The sequence below is a fragment of the Nerophis lumbriciformis genome, linkage group LG05 (genome assembly GCF_033978685.3).
Source record: "Nerophis lumbriciformis linkage group LG05, RoL_Nlum_v2.1, whole genome shotgun sequence".
In the NCBI taxonomy this organism is placed as follows: Eukaryota; Metazoa; Chordata; class Actinopteri; order Syngnathiformes; family Syngnathidae; genus Nerophis; species Nerophis lumbriciformis.
Window position 1 is genome coordinate 12,182,501 of NC_084552.2, and position 17,590 is coordinate 12,200,090.

The following is a 17,590-nucleotide window of genomic DNA, read 5'->3' on the forward strand; positions in this document are numbered from 1 at the left end:
GCCACACTTTTTTTTTTCTTTTTTTTTTTTGCATTTTTATGACACAATATCAAAATGGCTCCCGTATACATAGGTAACGCATTAAGTGCAGAACGACGCTATCGCTATCGGATTGGTATACCCGATACCAGCCTAAATTTTACTCAGTATCAACTTCCGTGGTATTGAACATTGTTATTAATAAGTAGTACCTTAGGATAACATTTTGATCCACATATTAATGTGGCTGTTTTGGGTAAAAACCAAAATGGTGGCGCTTGTGTTTTTATCTATGCACCCTCACACACATACCGTAAAAAATATTATTATTATTATTATTATTTTTTAATAATATTTATTTATTCATTTTATAAGGAAATCCTAAAACAGGTAGTGAGAAACAGACCCCCCAAACAAAAAAAAAAAAAATTAATGTTTTTAATGGCGTCATGAAGTGCCAGCCTGGAGAGAGCGTGACGAATGAGGTGTGTGTGTGTGTGCTCAGTTAACTTTCAGTTTCGATTCCATATATTAATGTGGCTGTTTTGGGTAAAAACCAAAATGGTAACGCTTGTGTTTAGGGAATATTTTACCATATTTGGGCAAACGGAACACTTTAGAGATGACTGGCTTTGGCCTTGGTTCTGCTCCAAGAAGACAAACCCAGTGTTTTTATTTATGCACTCTCACACACATACCGTAAAAATGTTTTTTTAATTCTTTTAATAATATTTATTTATTCATTTGATAGGGAAATCCTAATACAGGTACTGAGAAACAGACCCCCCGCCATCCCAAAATATTAAAAAATTAAAACTTAAACAAATAATAATAAAAGGGTGCGTGTGCTTAGTTAACTTTCAGTTTCGATTCCACATATTAATGTGGCTGTTTTGGGTAAAAAAATAAAATGGCGGCGTTTGTGTTTAGGGAATATTTTCGCTTATTTGGGCAAACGGAACGCTTGAGAGATGACTGGCTTTGGCCTTGGTTCTGCTCCAAGAAGACAAACCCAGTGTTTTTATCTATGCACTCTCACACACATACCGTAAAAATGTTTTTTTAATAATATTTATTTATTCATTTGATAGGGAAATCCCAATACAGGTACTGAGAAACAGACTCTCACCCCCCCCCCCCCAAAAAAAGGTGTTTTAATGGCGTCATGAAGTGCCAGCCTGGAGAGTGTGACAAAGGAGGTGTGTGTGTGTGTGTGCTTAGTTAACTTTCAGTTTCGATTCCACATATTAATGTGGCTATTTTGGGTAAAAACTAAATGGCGGCATTTGGACAAATGGAACACTTTAGAAATGACTGGCTTTGGCTTTGGTTCTGTTCCAAGAAGACAAACGTAGTGTTTTTATCTATGCACTCGCACACACATACCGTAAAAAATATTATTATTATTATTCAAAAAATGTATATATTTATTTATTCATTTGATAGGGAAATCCTAATACAGGTACTGAGAAACAGACTCTAACCCACCCCCCCCCAAAAAAAAAGAAGAAAAAAAAAGAAAAAAAGGTTTTAACGGCGTCATGAAGTGCCAGCCTGGAGAGAGCGTGACAAAGGAGGTGTGTGTGTGTGTGTGTGTGTGTGTGTGTGCGCTTAGTTAACTTTCAGTTTCGATTCCACATAGGAATGTGGCTATTTTGGGTAAAAACAAAATGGCGGCATTTAGACAAATGGAACACTCTAGAAATGACTGGCTTTGGCCTTGGTTCAGCTCCAAGAAGACAAACCCTGTGTTTTTATCCATGCACTCTCACACACATACCGTAATTTTTTTTAATTTTTTTAAATGAATATTTATTTATTCATTTGATAGGGAAATCATCCCCCCAAAAATAAAAAAAAATAATTATACTTTTTTTTTTTAATGTCTTCATGAAGTGCCAGGCTGGAGAGAGCGTGATGAAGGAGGTGTGTGTGTGTGTGCTCAGTTAACTTTCAGTTTCGATTCCTATCAAGGTGAGGAAAAGTAAGTGGACAAAAGCATGAGAGACGGGTGAACATTTGTTGCCTTTCTCGTCCTAAAAAAAAAGCCATCGCACAAATGCAAGAAGTCCTCCATTTAGCCCTGTTGTTGTGTAATGTTGACAATTTGAAAGTTTCCCAATGTCATTGAACGCACCAGTGAAGGACAGCATATCCTGTCCTTGGAAGGAAGTCTCTGGGAAATGAATTGTGCTCTGCCAGCTAAGCTGGTGACAATCACACACGTCACAGCATGAAAGCATGTCCTTCTCACAGCTCGTGTCGCAGGGACACGGGAGGGGAAAACACACACTTTTCTTGCATGGAAGCATCTGAAGGAAACACGTCTGAAATACACGCCTTCGAGGTCTCGCGGGAGAAGGGCAGATTGCCGCTCGGGGGAAGGGACAGACGTTTAAAGAAGCGGAGATAAAAGACGGGCGGCGTCGCAGCCAGACGACGGCGTTTATTTTCCGACTGTGACAAGAGTGACGGCGGGCAGGTTCATCGGCGACGTCAACCTGGCGCCACGTCTGCCGTGTTTTGACGCTCTCGGATATGAGCAGACTCGCACCTGTCAGTCAGCTGACTGACGCAATGCATGCTGGGTCAGAGTCAAAGAAACTTAGCGGCATTTGGATTCACTCCCCCAAAAATACGTGTATTTGAACTTGAAATGCCATCCCATGGAATTGTCCAAAATGTTTTGGTATCCTGGAGTACTCAAAGTTCCTTTCACTGGGACTAAGGGGCCAACCCCTGAAAAACCAACCCCACACCATACTTCCTCCTCCACCAAATTTCAATGCAGTCCGAAATGTGGCAAGGTTGCGGAGTATATTTATAGGAATTTTCGACCATTCTTCCAAAAGCGCATTGGTGATGTTGGTCGAGAAGGCCTGGCTCTCAGTCTCAAAAGGTGTTCTATCGGGTTCAGGTCAGGACTCTGTGCAGGCCAGTCAAGTTCATCCACACCAGACTCTGTCATCCATGTCTTTATGGACCTTGCACTGGTGCACAGTCATGTTGGAAGAGGAAGGGCCCCATTCCAAACTGTTCCCACAAGGTCGGGAGCATGGAATTGTCCAAAATGTTTTGGTATCCTGGAGCACTCAAAGTTCCTTTCACTGGAACCAAGGGGTTAATCACAACTCCACATCATAATTCCTCCTCCACCAAATTTCAATGCAGTCCGAAATGTAGCAAGGTTGCGGAGTATATTTATAGGAATTTTCGACCATTCTTCCAAAAGCGCATTGGTGATGTTGGTCGAGAAGGCCTGGCTCTCAGTCTCAAAAGGTGTTCAGGTCAGGACTCTGTGCAGGCCAGTCAAGTTCATCCACACCAGACTCTGTCATCCATGTCTTTATGGACCTTGCACTGGTGCACAGTCAATGTTGGAAGAGGAAGGGCCCCATTCCAAACTGTTCCCACAAGGTCGGGAGCATGGAATTGTCCAAAATGTTTTGGTATCCTGGAGCACTCAAAGTTCCTTTCACTGGAACCAAGGGGTTAATCACAACTCCACATCATAATTCCTCCTCCACCAAATTTCAATGCAGTCCGAAATGTGGCAAGGTTGCGGAGTATATTTATAGGAATTTTCGACCATTCTTCCAAAAGCGCATTGGTGATGTTGGTCGAGAAGGCCTGGCTCTCAGTCTCAAAAGGTGTTCAGGTCAGGACTCTGTGCAGGCCAGTCAAGTTCATCCACATCAGACTCTGTCATCCATGTCTTTATGGACCTCGCACTGGTGCACAGTCATGTTGGAAGAGGAAGGGCCCCATTCCAAACTGTTCCCACAAGTTTGGGAGCATGGAATTGTCCAAAATGTTTTGGTATCCTGGAGCACTCAAAGTTCCTTTCACTGGAACAAACTCCACACCATAATTCCTCCTCCACTAAATTTCAATGCAGTCCGAAATGTAGTAAGGTTGCGGAGTATATTTATAGGAATTTTCGACCATTCTTCCAAAAGCGCATTGGTGAGGTCACACGCTGATGTTGGTGGAGAAGGCCTGGCTCTCAGTCTCAAAAGGTGTTCAGGTCAGGACTCTGTGCAGGCCAGTCAAGTTCATCCACACCAGACTCTGTCATCCGTGTCTTTATGGGCCTTGCACTGGTGCAAAGGGGCCAAGCCCAACTCCTGAAAAACCAACCCCAGACCATAATTCCTCCTCCACCAAATTTCAATGCAGTCCGAAATGTAGCGTTATCCTGGCAACCCCCAAACCCAGACTGGTCCATCAGATTGCCAAATGGAAAAGCGTGACTCATCCCTCCAGAGAAGGCGTCTCCACTGCTCTAGAGTCCTGTGGCAACGTGCTTTACACCACTGCATCCCACGCTTTGCATTGGACTTGGTGATGTATGGCCAATCACAACTCCTGAAAAACCAACCCCACACCATAATTCCTCCTCCACCAAATTTCAATGCAGTCCGAAATGTAGCAAGGTTGCGGAGTATATTTATAGGAATTTTTGACCATTCTTCCAAAAGCGCATTGGTGATGTTGGTCGAGAAGGCCTGGCTCTCAGTCTCAAAAGGTGTTCTATCAGGTTCAGGTCAGGACTCTGTGCAGGCCAGTCAAGTTCATCCACACCAGACTCTGTCATCCGTGTCTTTATGGACCTTGCACTGGTGCAAAGGGGCCAAGCCCAACTCCTGAAAAAACAACCCCAGACCATAATTCCTCCTCCACCAAATTTCAATGCAGTCCGAAATGTAGCGTTTTCCTGGCAACCCCCAAACCCAGACTGGTCCATCAGATTGCCAGAAGGCGTCTCCACTGCTCTAGAGTCCAGTGGCGACATGCTTTACACCACTGCATCCCACGCTTTGCATTGGACTTGGTGATGTATGGCTTAGATGCAGCTGCCCGGCCATGGAAACCCATTCCACGAAGCTCTCTGCGTACTGTACGTGGGCTAATTGGAAGGTCACATGAAGTTTGGGGCTCTTTGCACTATGCTGACCTCTCTGTCAGTTTACGTGGCCTACCACTTGGTGGCTGAGTTGCTGTTGTTCCCCAAACGCTTCACTTTCCTTATAATAAAGTTGACTTTGGAATATTTAGGAGTGAGGAAATTTCACGACATTCTTTCACAAATGTTTGTAGAAACAGTCTCCATGCCTAAGTGCTTGATTTGATACACCGGGCCAAGTGAGTAGGGACACCTGATTCTCATCATTTGGATGGGTGGCCAAATACTTTTGGCAATATAGTGTATATGCGTGTGTATATATATATATATATATATATATATATATATATACACATATATATATATATATATATATATATATATATATATATATATATATATATATATATATATATATATATATATATATATATATATATATATATATATATATGTATATATATATATATATATATATATGTGTGTGTGTATATATATATATATGTATGTATATACACATATATATATATATATATATATATATATATATATATATATATATATATATATATATATATATATATATATATATATATATATATATATATATAGGCTAGATTTTGGACAACATGCCTATTTAACTGATATAAATAAATGCATAAAATGAGACCTGAAAGACCATATTTGTACGTTCTGTCCAATTCTCTGCAAGGTTCCAAGTCATCTCAAAGCCCCATCAACAAAAAGGCCTCCCTGTATCGCCACGTGGTCCATCGTGGCGTCAAACGCCGCGTCTGTCCTCGACAATGGCTTCGACACGCTCGCACAGGAAGTGAACGCAGGTGCGCCTTACCTGTCCACGTCGCCCTGCATCTCCTTGCTGCCTCTGTGGGACGTTTCTCGACAAGAAGGCGAGTCCGACGCTCGGCCCGTGCTGCGCGCGTACAGATGCAGACCCCCGTCGGTGAGATATCTGTGGGAGGAGAAATGCAGACTTCATTCCTCCAGCCGGCAGACCACCAGAGAGAGAGAGAGAGAGAGAGAGAGAGAGAGAGAGAGAGAGAGAGAGAGAGAGAGAGAGAGAGAGAGAGAGAGAGAGAGAGAGAGAGAGAGAGAGAGCGTGTATACATGACACTGTGTTTCCGTGTTTTCATTTAGCAGGAGTGAGATGGTGATCAGACACGCCTGACAGGACACGGGAGTGATTAGCTGCTGAGCTAATTGAGCAAATTAAACGGCAAATCACCTTCCCTGAAACACGTTGTCACAAATCTCATGTTGCTAACTGAGCTCAGCACTCAAGTTCCAGTCTCTCCACTCTCTGCTGCGACCATAAATACCATCATGTGTCTATATAGTACATGTAGGTCAACTTTATTAACACATTTTTAACTATTCAAATATTCAAAGTGCATCAATTTGCCTAAAATTAATATATATATATATATTATATATATATATATATATATATACTGCGATGAGGTGGCGACTTGTCCAGGGTGTACACCACCTTCCCCACGAATGCGCCGCACATTTTCGATGGGACTACAGGCAGGCCAGTCTAGTACCCGCACTCTTTTACTACGAAGCCACGCTGTTGTAACACGTGGCTTGGCATTGTCTTGCTGAAATAAGCAGGGGCGTCCATGGCAACGTTGCTTGGATGGCAACATTAAACCTGTATGTACCTTTCAGCATTAATGGCGCCTTCACAGATGTGTAAGTTACCCATGTTTTGGGCACTAATACACCCCCATACCATCACACATGCTGGCTTTTACACTTTGCGCCTAGAACAATCCGGATGGTTCTTTTCCTCTTTGGTCCGGAGGACACGACGTCCACAGTTTCCAAAAACAATTTGAAATGTGGACTCGTCAGACCACAGAACACTTTTCCACTTTGTATCAGTCTATCTTAGATGAGCTCAGGCCCAACGAAGCCGACGGCGTTTCTGGGTGTTGTTGATAAATGGTTTTCGCCTTGCATAGGAGAGTTTTAACTTGCACTTACAGCATACTTGCCAACCTTGGGACCTCCGATTTCGGGAGGTGAGGGCAGGGTCGTGGTTGGGGGCGTGGTTAAGAGGGGAGGAGTATATTGACAGCTAGAATTCACCAAGTCAAGTATTTCATACATACCGTATTTTCCGCACTATAAGGCGCACCGGATTATAAGGCGCACCTTCAATGAATGGCCTATTTTAAAACTTTGTTCATATATAAGGCGCACCGCATTATAAGGCGCATAGTGTCAAGACTTGGTCCTGAGGTTTAGTTTTTCTCGAAGGCAACGGAAAGTTGGCTCGGGCGAGACGGGAATGAAGGTACATTTTTATTTAAACACTATAAATACAAAACAAGGAAGTAAACAAAAGGCGCGCACAATGGCGGAGAACAAACTATGAAACCAAACACTTGCACAAAGGCAAAAACTATGAACAACAAAAAACACTAACTGTGGCAATAATAAACAAAACTTACTTGGCATGGACAAAAAGGAGCAGCGTGAACGATGGACATGAAAAAAAGAGTCAGAAATGTGCAGAGCATAAATGTGGGGATGTCACCAGAAAGACAAACTGAAAAACAATGAACTTAAATACTACAGACATGATTAACGAAAACAGGTGCGTGACTCAAAACGTGAAACAGGTGCGTGACGTGACAGGTGAAAACTAATGGGTTGCTATGGTGACAAAACAAGAGTGCACAATGAGTCCAAACGTGGAACAGGTGAAACTAATGGGTAATCATGGAAACAAGACAAGGGAGTGAAAAGCCAGAAACTAAAAAGTCCAATAACTAAACAAAACATGACTAAGACAAAACATGATTACACAGACATGACACATAGAATAGAAGCTACAGTAGAGGCTGGGGTTACGTTATGCATCCCGTAGTTGCGAGACCTGTTGTGGCTCAATATTGGTCCATATATAAGGTGCACCGGATTATAAGGCGCACTGTCAGCTTTTGAGAAAATTGGGAGGTTTTTAGGTGCGCCTTATTATAGTGCGAAAAATACGGTATATATATATATATATATATATATATATATATATATATATATACATATATATATATATGTATGTGTGGGAAAAAAATCACAAGACTATTTCATCTCTACAGGCCTGTTTCATGAGGGGGGGTACCCTCAATCATCAGGAGATTTTAATGGGAGCATTTGCATACCATGGTTTATATAGGGCACAGAGTGGGTGGGTACAGGCTGGCGTAGGGGCGTGGTGATTGGCTCATGTGTTACCTAGGAGGTGTTTCCATCTATGGCGGCATGCTGTTACAATTTCGCTGCGCTTGTTGAGGGATGACAGGTCTGGACGGTAAATAATAAACAGTTTCTCTTTCAAGCATAGTTTGCATCTTTTATTACCACTATTGTAAGGTGTGCTGGATGCAAGAATTTGCCATGTTATTGAATATTCAACATTATTGTCTTTGAGGTCCCAAATGTGTTTGCTGAGTTCTGTGGTATTCCGCAGGTTTTGGTTCCTGAAAGAAGCCTTGTGATTGTTCCATCTGGTTTTGAATTCTCCCTCAGTTAATCCTACATATGTGTCGGATGTGTTAATGTCCTTGCGTATTACCTTAGATTGGTAGACAACTGATGTTTGTAAGCACCCCCCGTTGAGAGGGCAATCAGGTTTCTTTCGACAGTTACAGCCTTTGTTGGTTTTGGAGTCGCTCTGTCGCAATTGTTTTGTTGTGGTTTGAGATGATTTGTCGTATATTGTTCATGCAACTGTAGCTCAATTTAATGTTGTTCTTGTTGAATACTTTTCTTAGGGTGTTGTCTTTGGGAAAGTGTTTGTCAATCAGATTGAGGAATTTGTGTCCAATGTTCGTTGAGACGTTTTTGCTGTATGGGGGGTTGTACCAGATGATGTCGTTTCAGCTGCATGAACAATATACGACAAATCATCTCAAACCACAACAAAACAATTGCAAATGAGCCGTCGGCCCCCGGACAGAGCGACTCCAAAACCAACAAAGGCTGTAACTGTCGAAAGAAACCTGATTGCCCTCTCAACGGGGGGTGCTTACAAACATCAGTTGTCTACCAATCTAAGGTAATACGCAAGGACATTAACACATCCGACACATATGTAGGATTAACCGAGGGAGAATTCAAAACCAGATGGAACAATCACAAGGCTTCTTTCAGGAACCAAAACCTGCGGAATACCACAGAACTCAGCAAACACATTTGGGACCTCAAAGACAATAATGTTGAATATTCAATAACATGGCAAATTCTTGCATCCAGCACACCTTACAATAGTGGTAATAAAAGATGCAACCTATGCTTGAAAGAGAAACTGTTTATTATTTACCGTCCAGACCTGTCATCCCTCAACAAGCGCAGCGAAATTGTAAGAGCATGCCGCCATAGACGGAAACACCTCCTAGGTAACACATGAGCCAATCACCACGCCCCTACGCCAGCCTGTACCCACCCACTCTGTGCCCTATATAAACCATGGTATGCGAATGCTCCCATTAAAATCTCCTGATGATTGAGGGTACCCCCCCTCATGAAACAGGCCTGTAGAGATGAAATAGTCTTGTGATTTTTTTCCCACACATACATATATTGCGCTCTACTACGGTATCGAGCACTATTTTTTGGATAACCTTATTAAGACATATATATATATATATATATATATATATATATATATATATATATATATATATATATATATATATATATTTATATATATATATATATATATATACATATATACACACCGTATTTTCCGCACTATAATATATATATATATATATATATATATATATATATACATATATATATCCTGAAAATATGCAAACAAAACTGTGTTTGGATAATTGGTACTTCAAACTTGCATAAATAAATCTTAAGGAATATAACATAACTTGGCTTCTGAGAGCTTCAAAATGTAATGAATAAAATGCTAAAGTTGTTGATAAACAAGCAATTATTTTAATAATTAAATATGGTCATTTTAAATGAATAATTATGATCATTTAAAATTAATTATTTCAAATATGTTTATTTTAATGTATAATTCTAAGGCTGGGCGTAATAAGGAGTCAGAAAAAATACAAATAAAATACAATTAATTTTGATGTTTTTAGCAAAATATAGTAAAAATGGTATTTAGTTTTTTAAATTTTAATTAATAAATATATGTATTTTTAGGTAAGATAAACATAATAATACAATTTATCTCTAGTCTGGATGATTTAGTTCTTGTCACCCTGCTGTCCTCCAGTCGTGAAAAAAGGCTGTCCTCACTCAGGTCCGCATGGAGCTGGAGGGGGCGTGGCCTCTAGCTCCGGCTAAAAATCGGGACATTTTCGGGAGAATATTTGTCCCGGGAGGTTTTCGGGAGAGGTGCTGAATTTCGGGAGTCTCCCGGAAAATTCGGAAGGGTTGGCAAGTATGACTTACAGATGTAGCGACCAACTGTAGTTACTGACAGTGGGTTTCTGAAGTGTTCCTGAGCCCATGTGGTGATATCCTTTACACACTGATGTCGCTTGTTGATGCAGTACAGCCTGAGGGATGGAAGGTCACGGGCTTAGCTGCTTACGTGCAGTGATTTCTCCAGATTCTCTGAACCCTTTGATGATATTAGGGACCGTAGATGGTGAAATCCCTAAATTCCTTGCAATAGCTGGTTGAGAAAGGTTTTTCTTAAACTGTTCAACAAAGGTTAGCATGTGTTAGCATCCTACCCGCTGGTGACGTCATCCACGCGGGCGTTCTTCCCCAGGACGTCCCCGTCGCTCACGTACCCCGCCACCTCCGTCTGCTTCCCTCCTTCCAGCCCGCCGCCGCCGCCGCCTCCCCTCTCGCTCTGCTCCCCCCGTGGCCCCGCCCGCCTCAGGGGGGCGCTGTACACAAACCTGGAGGGGTCGGGGTTCCCGCCGTAGCGCCCCGCCGCGGGTCCGCCGGCACCCGCCGCCGTGGCCCGGGGCGCAGCGTAGCCGCCGGGCACGGAGGGGGCCTCGCCCGCCTGCAGACGCGGCGTGGGCGTCTGGCCCAGGCGCCAGGCCATGGGGGAGGGGCGGCTGGCGAGGGCGGGGAGACTCCGCCCGTTGACCTCGGTGGTGACGGTGGTGTCGAAGGTGGTCTCCAGTGTGCTGCCAACACAGAGGATTTATTACAATTATTGCAGGTCAAATGATGAAATTAATTAAATCATTTTAAATAATGACATCGTATGAAGTCATTAACAACGGGCACGCCTCTGGTGCTAATTAGTGATTAATTACTCTAATAAGCAGACATCTTTTTTTTCTGGAGGGACACAGATGAAAATGAAGATTTAGTCGAGCTCAATCCGCCATTGCAACAAAAGAAATGTGATGACGTCATAACATAGCCTCACACACAAGAGCATGTGGTGGCATCCAACTGTAGCGCCCTCTGCTGGGAAAAACACCGCACTGCATCTTTATGTGGAGAAAAAGCCTTGTACTCTACAGCTTCCTATAAAATATATATATATATATATATATATATATATATATATATATATATATATATATATATATATATATATATATATATTTTTATAGACTGTATGGAATTTAAATATGTGTATGAATGTTGATAGGTTCAATAAAAACAAACTAAAATAATGCTATAAGAGAAAGTCCAACACAAATAGAGGGACATTGAACGAGTAATATAAATAAACATGTTGGGTGTAATAAATGGACATTTCAATGAAAAATATACAACATAAAGTGGCAAGAAATATTTCAATAATGAATCAAGCAAAATATGTTCTGGACCCAAAATCACTCCATGTTCTCTACTGCTCGCTAGTGTGACCATATCTGAGTTATTGTGCAGAAATATGGGGGAATAACTACAAAACCCAAATGGTAAATAAAAAGAGAATACAATGATTTGCAAATCCTTTTCAACTTATATTCAATTGAATAGACTGCAAAGACAAGATATTTCATGTTTTTTCATTAACTTAGAATTTAAAGGCCTACTGAAACCCACGACTACCGACCACGCAGTCTGATAGTTTATATATCAATGATGAAATCTTAACATTGCAACACATGCCAATACGGCCGGGTTAGCTTACTAAAGTGCAATTTTAAATTTCGCGCGAAATATCCTGCTGTAAACGTCTCGGTATGATGACGTCAGCGCGTGACGTCACGGATTTTGGGACAGCATGGTGGCCAGCTATTAAGTCGTCTGTTTTCATCTCAAAATTCCACAGTACTCTGGACATCTGTGTTGGTGAATCTTTTGCAATTTGTTCAATGAACAATGGAGATGGCAAAGAAGAAAGCTGTAGGTGGGAAGCGGTGTATTGCGGCCGACTGGAGGGGAAATATATGTGCTGTATGAACTTTGGGGAGGTGAACGGTACTTTAGGCTGTGGAATTGAGTGTGTTGTGCAGGTGTTTGAGTTGTATTGGCGGGTTATATGGACGGGAGGGGGGAGGTGTTTGTTATGCGGGATTAATTTGTGTCATATTGAATATAAGCCTGGTTGTGTTGTGGCTAATAGAGTATATATATGTCTTGTGTTTATTTACTGTTTTAGTCATTCCCAGCTGAATGTCAGGTCCCACCTGCCTCTCACAGCATCTTCTCTACCTGAATCACTCCCACTGCCCTCTAGTCCTTCACTCTCACTTTCCTCATCCACAAATCTTTCATCCTCGCTCAAATTAATGGGGAAATCGTCGCTTTCTCGATCCGAATCGCTCTCGCTGCTGGTGGCCATGATTGTAAACAATGTGCAGATGTGAGGAGCTCCACAACCTGTGACGTCACGCTACTCGTCTGCTACTTCCGGTAAAAGGCTAGGCTTTTTTATCAGCGACCAAAAGTTGCGAACTTTATCGTCGATGTTCTCTACTAAATCCTTTCAGCAAAAATATGGCAATATCGCAAAATGATCAAGTATGACACATAGAATGGACCTGCTATCCCCGTTTAAATAAGAAAATCGCATTTCAGTAGGCCTTTAATGGCAGCAACACATTGCAAAAAAGTTGTCACAGGGGCAGTTTTACCACTGTGTTACATGGCCTTTCCTTTTAACAACACTCAGTAAACGTTTGGGAACTGAGGAGACACATTTTTGAAGTGGAATTCTTTCCCATTCTTGCTTGATGTACAGCTTAAGTTGTTCAACAGTCCGGGGGTCTCCGTTGTGCTATTTTAGGCTTCATAATGCGCCACACATTTTCAATGTGAGACAGGTCTGGACTACAGGCAGGCCAGTCTAGTACCCACACTCTTTTACTAGGAAGCCACGCTGTTGTAACACGTGGCTTGGCATTGTCTTGCTGAAATAAGCAGGGGCGTCCATGATAACGTTGCTTGGATGGCAACATATGTTGCTCCAAATACCTTTCAGCATTAATGGTGCCTTCACAGATGTGTAAGTTACCCATGTCTTGGGCACTAATACACCCCCATACCATCACAGATGCTGCCTTTTAAACTTTGCGCCTAGAACAATCTGGATGTTTTTTTTCCTCTTTGGTCCAGAGGACACGGCGTCCACAGTTTCCAAAAACAATTTGAAATGTGGACTCGTCAGACCCCAGAACACTTTTCCACTTTGCATCAGTCCTTCTTAGATGAGCTTGGGCCCAGGTGTTGTTGATAAATGGCTTTCGCTTTGCATAGGAGAGTTTTAACTTGCACTTACAGATATAGCGACAAACTGTAGTTACTGACAGCGGGTTTCTGAAGTGTTCCTGAGCCCATGTGCAAACGAGCTAATATTTGCAAAAAAAAAAAAAAGTTTTTCCAATTCGAACGTTAAGTATCTTGTCTTTGCAGTCTATTCAATTGAATATAAGTTGAAAAGGATTTGCAAATCATTTTATTCTGTTTTTATTTACCATTTACACAACGTGCCAACTTCACTGCTTTTGGGGTTTGTACAAAAGTACACTTAATTACTAACTGTGCTACAAAAAAAAACATCAGTTCGAATAATATATAATGTTGGACATAATTAACTATTACTATCCTTCATTTACTGAATCAAAAGTATTAAAATTCAATGATTTGGTGCATTTGTGTCATGACTTGGTCCTGGGGTTTAGTTTTTCTGGGATGCAACGGAAAGTTGGCTCGGGCGAGACGAGAATGTAAGTAAATTTTTTATTGAAACACTAGAACTACAAAAAAAGAAGTAAACAAAAGGCGCGCACAATGGCGGAGAACAAACTATGAAACCAAACACTTGCACAAAGGCAAAAACTATGAACAACAAAAAACACTAACTGTGGCAATAATAAACAAAACTTACTTGGCATGGACAAAAAAAGAGCATCGTGAACGATGGACATGAAAAAAGAGTCAGAAATGTGCAGAGCATAAATATGGAGATGTCACCAGAAAGACAAACTGAAAACAATGAACTTAAATACTACAGACATGATTAACGAAAACAGGTGCGTGACTCAAAATGTGAAACAGGTGCGTGACGTGACAGGTGAAAACTAATGGGTTGCTATGGTGACAAACAAGAGTGCACAATGAGTCCAAACGTGGAACAAGTGAAACTAATGGGTAATCATGGAAACAAGACAAGGGAGTGAAAAGCCAGAAACTAAAGAGTCCAATAACTAAACAAAACATGACTAAGACAAAACATGACTAAGACAAAACATGACTACACAGACATGACAATTTGCAAACGGCTCCAAACTAAAAACTGCCGCCCAAGAATGTACGACAATTATTTTCCACAAAACAACAACACGACCTTCGATTATAACGTCATTTAAAACATTCGTATGCGCGTGCAGCACTTAAAACTTTTACTATATCAGCATGTGGAATTAAATCATGGAATTATTATTCGACCAACATGATGGAAATCAAAGTGTTTACAAAGTAATACATAATTATCACATTTTCAGTCTACTTATTGACGTCAACTATATGGATATTTATTAATTCATTCATTCATTTACTGTTGTTGTGTTCAAGACTGACAAAGGAACCATTATGTTATTAAAGGGGAACATTATCACAATTTCAGAAGGGTTAAAACCAATAAAAATCCGTTCCCAGTGGCTTATTATATTTTTTGAAGTTTTTTTCAAAATTTTACCCATCACGCAATATCCCTAAAAAAAGCTTCAAAGTGCCTGATTTTAACCATCGTTATATACACCCGTCCATTTTCCTGTGACGTCACATAGTGAAGCCAACACAAACAAACATGGCGGATAGAACTGCAAGTTATAGCGACATTAGCTCGGATTCAGACTCGGATTTCAGCGGTTTAAGATTACGCATGTATTGAAACGGATGGTTGTAGTGTGGAGGCAGGTAGCGAAAACGAAATTGAAGAAGAAACTGAAGCTATTGAGCCATATCGGTTTGAACCGAAACCGACGAAAACGACACGACAGCCAGCGACACGGGAGAAAGCGAGGACGTATTCGGCGATCGCCTTCTAACCAACGATTGGTATGTGTTTGTTTGGCATTAAAGGAAACTAACAACTATGAACTAGGTTTACAGCATATGAAATACATTTGGCAACAACATGCACTTTGAGAGTGCAGATAGCCCAATTTTCATCAATTAATATATTCTGTAGACATACCCTCATCCGTGCTCTTTTCCTGAAAGCTGATCTGTCCAGTTTAAGGGACGGTGTGAGCCAAGACATCCAGGGGGTTTAGCTCGCTCGTCTGCGGGAACAAACTGCCGCCATTGCTTGCCGTGCTACCGGGGTCCTTTGTCCCTGAATTGCTCACACACTCCGGCAGATTCAATGGGGGTCTGGCGGCAGATTTCTTTGACTTTATCGTTGGAAATGCATCTGCTTTGAGTGTCGCAGGATATCCACACATTCTTGCCATCTCTGTCGTAGCATAGCTTTCGTCGGTAAAGTGTGCGGAACAAACGTCCAATTTCTTGCCACTTTCGCATCTTTGGGCCACTGGTGCAACTTGAATCCGTCCCTGTTCGTGTTGTTACACCCTCCGACAACACACCGACGAGGCATGATGTCTCCAAGGTACGGAAAACAGTCGAAAAAACGGAAAATAACAGAGCTGATGTGGGGCGGTATAGCTCGGTTGGTAGAGCGGCCGTGCCAGCAACTTGAGGGTTGCAGGTTCGATCCCCGCTTCCGCCATCCTAGTCACTGCCGTTGTGTCCTTGGGCAAGACACTTTACCCACCTGCTCCCAGTGCCACCCACACTGGTTTAAAAATGTAACTTAGATATTGGGTTTCACAATGTAAAGTGCTTTGAGTCACTTGAGAAAAGCGCTATATAAATATAATTCACTTCACATTTGACTCGGTGTTTGAGAAAATGGCGGATTGCTTCCCGATGTAAACACAGTCTATGTATAATAATTTACGTAAAACCGCGAGTAATGAATAAAGTTTTCATCAATTAATATATTCTGTAGACATACCCTCATCCGCGCTCTTTTCCTGAAAGCTGATCTGTCCAGTTTTGGAGTTGATGTCAGCATCTGCTTTGAGTGTCGCAGGATATCCACGCATTCTCGCCATCTCTGTCGTAGCATAGCTTTCGTCGGTAAAGTGACTGACCATTTCGTCGACTTTCCCCACAGCCTCGTATTTTGAACAAATTTCGTCCAATTTCTTGCCACTTTCGCATCTTTGAGCCACTGGTGCAACTTGAACCCTGTTCGTGTTGTTACACCCTCCGACAACACACCGACGAAAGTGGGAAAATGGCGGATTGCTTCCCGTTGTGACGTCATTGCTCCGAGAGCGAATAATAGAAAGGCGTTTAATTCGCCAAAATTCACCCATTTAGAGTTCGGAAATCGGTAAAAAAAAATATGGTCTTTTTTCTGCAACGTCAAGGTATATATTGACGCTTACATAGGTCTGGTGATAATGTTCCCCTTTAAATGACTTAGGACAAAAGAGTTGGATTAAAAATAAGATCTGCTTCTTCCTACTCCTTTTTACACGTTTCACGACACTCTATTTTTTAATTATTTTTTTTTTGCATTTTTTGTATCTGTTATTTCTTTTAGAAAAAACAATAATAACGTTCATGTTAGCAAAATTGGACATGATCCTGCTCGTGCAACACGGAATATGCCTTTGGTGAGTGGGCATCTTCACATCAGATCTCTATCAACAACTTGTGATGTCAACACACACACACACATATACACACACACATGGTGACAACTTTTTTGCAATGTGTTGCTGCCATTAAATTCTAAGTTAATGATTCTCAGTGTGAACATTAAATATCTTGTCTTTGCAGTCTAATCAATTGAATATAAGTTGAAAAGGATTTGTTGTATTCTCTTTTTATTTACCATTTACACAACGTGACAACTTCACTGGTTTTTGGGTTGTGTACACAGTCCATGTTTTAGGTATATTTCACGCTCTAAAGCAATCTTTAAAAGTGATCAAAAGTTTTCGGCAAATTCTGACTTGACGGACTTTCCAAATGACGTAACTGGTGAGAGACTTGTGTTTTCTTGAACGTGCTCCCTTCCACAGCAATGAATAATTGAGCAGCGGGCTTGTTGTCGGTGTAAACACGGCACCAACAACGTCACCTGACCGGTTAAATCCCCCCCGAGCCCAAAGAGATGAGGACTGAGATTGGGCCTTGAAGATCTCCGCGGCGTTTCTTCCAACACGGACTTTCCGATCGATACCAACGCGTCTT

The 17,590-nt window shown here is 41.6% G+C and overlaps 1 protein-coding gene across 1 annotated transcript in view; it reads right to left on the reverse strand.

Moving 5' to 3' along the window:
• nav3 (neuron navigator 3) overlaps positions 1-17,590 on the reverse strand; it is a 571,589-nt gene that overhangs the window by 162,845 nt on the left and 391,154 nt on the right. The window contains exons 11-12 of the mRNA XM_072913146.1: positions 10,630-11,037; positions 5,739-5,858 (exon numbers count right to left, since the gene is read on the reverse strand). Of these exons, the coding sequence (XP_072769247.1) occupies positions 5,739-5,858; positions 10,630-11,037 (528 nt within the window). The remainder of the gene's footprint in view (positions 1-5,738; positions 5,859-10,629; positions 11,038-17,590) is intronic.